The sequence below is a fragment of the Penaeus monodon genome, chromosome 20 (genome assembly GCF_015228065.2).
Source record: "Penaeus monodon isolate SGIC_2016 chromosome 20, NSTDA_Pmon_1, whole genome shotgun sequence".
NCBI classification, from domain to species: Eukaryota; Metazoa; Arthropoda; class Malacostraca; order Decapoda; family Penaeidae; genus Penaeus; species Penaeus monodon.
Window position 1 is genome coordinate 11,485,961 of NC_051405.1, and position 1,344 is coordinate 11,487,304.

Below are 1,344 nucleotides of genomic sequence, written 5' to 3' on the forward strand. Positions count from 1 at the left end.
AATCAGCCTGCAAGAGAAACCCTTGTTTTGGCCTTTGCCTGTCCTTGTCTCAGTCTCAGTTTGAGAAGGAGAACGACTGCTGGTCTGCACTAGTAGCGATGAAACCTTTTGTCGTGTCCTGTAATTAGTTTAGTATCACTGTTGTCTATTGATGAATCAGTTGGCAGAAATCAAGGTACTGCAAAAGTGTAAAACATGTTATTTGTATATAAGTCAATAATTCCTGAACTTAATTTTGTTTAAAGTATGTGTCTGGGCTTGTATACATACATACTCGTGACTAAGTGTGGCATGACTATTTGGCTGACATTTTCATGTGTATACACTGACTCTAATTATGATGCTCGACTGCCACGACCTTCCTCTTTTATTGCAGAGGGTAATTTAATGTAATATATTTTCCCTAAAAGAGTTGGATGAACTTTTCTAAACCTGTGTATAATAACCCAGCAACATGAGGATGCAAACATATATTTGCATGGCTTAACATAATGCAAATTTTCTCTTTCCTCGCGCCTCCTCTTTCCGCTTCGGCGAGGCAGCTCCTCTTGCACGACGAGGCGGCGTCCAAAGACGACGCGTCGCTCGAGGGAGGATACGACAACCAGTTCGTGAGCGACGATCTGGCTGCCGGGGAGGAGAAGGCGTCCAACACCGAGGAGTCGGAGGTGAGCGTCTCGCTGTCCCCGAGAACGTCCGTCGAGGATCCTGAATATCCTCCTGACTGTCTGTTTCAGCCCGAAAGGAAAACGTCCTTTGAATCGCAAAACACTCTGCAGTTGAAAGACATGGTGTCTTGAAGATTATCTTTCGACTGTTCTTTTGTGTGTTACGATGAACTTTGACTTAAGAAATGGCTGTTGGAACATCACCTATCGTTCCATAAAATGCTCAAAAGAACGCAGCGAATGGTCTCACATCCCTGCGTGTGACTCTCATTGTTTATAAGGAACTGCCGTGGTGGTGACCTTGAAAAGCCCTTTGGTTGTGACCCAGCTTGTAAGTTCTCAAAGGCGAGACTAGGCCAGGCTTGTCACAAAAGGATTTTGTTAACTGTAATGTAGGTGATGTTTGTTGATTATCGCCTTTTTACAAATTCCAGGTTTTTGTTATAGTATTTACTATTCAGGTATCAACGATGGCTCCTTACGCTGTCAACATCAAAATTATTTTGACACGTTGCTTTCAAGAATCTACACAGTTCACTTCTGATGTTGCATGTTATATATATATATAAACATTATTTAAAAAATTGTAAAAACAAAGCATCTAAAGGAGGTATGCAATATTAAAGCCGTCAGGAGTTTAATGCTACTGAGTTGTTTATTCTTATTGGATGGTGAA

General features: G+C 41.6%; 1 protein-coding gene across 1 annotated transcript in view; it reads left to right on the top strand.

Moving 5' to 3' along the window:
* The window catches only part of LOC119585613 (open rectifier potassium channel protein 1-like), a gene marked incomplete in the record, with an annotated part of 57,788 nt that extends 56,444 nt beyond the window's left edge, over positions 1–1,344 (top strand). The window contains 1 exon segment of the mRNA XM_037934283.1: positions 543–1,344. Coding sequence (XP_037790211.1) covers positions 543–800 — 258 coding nt within the window.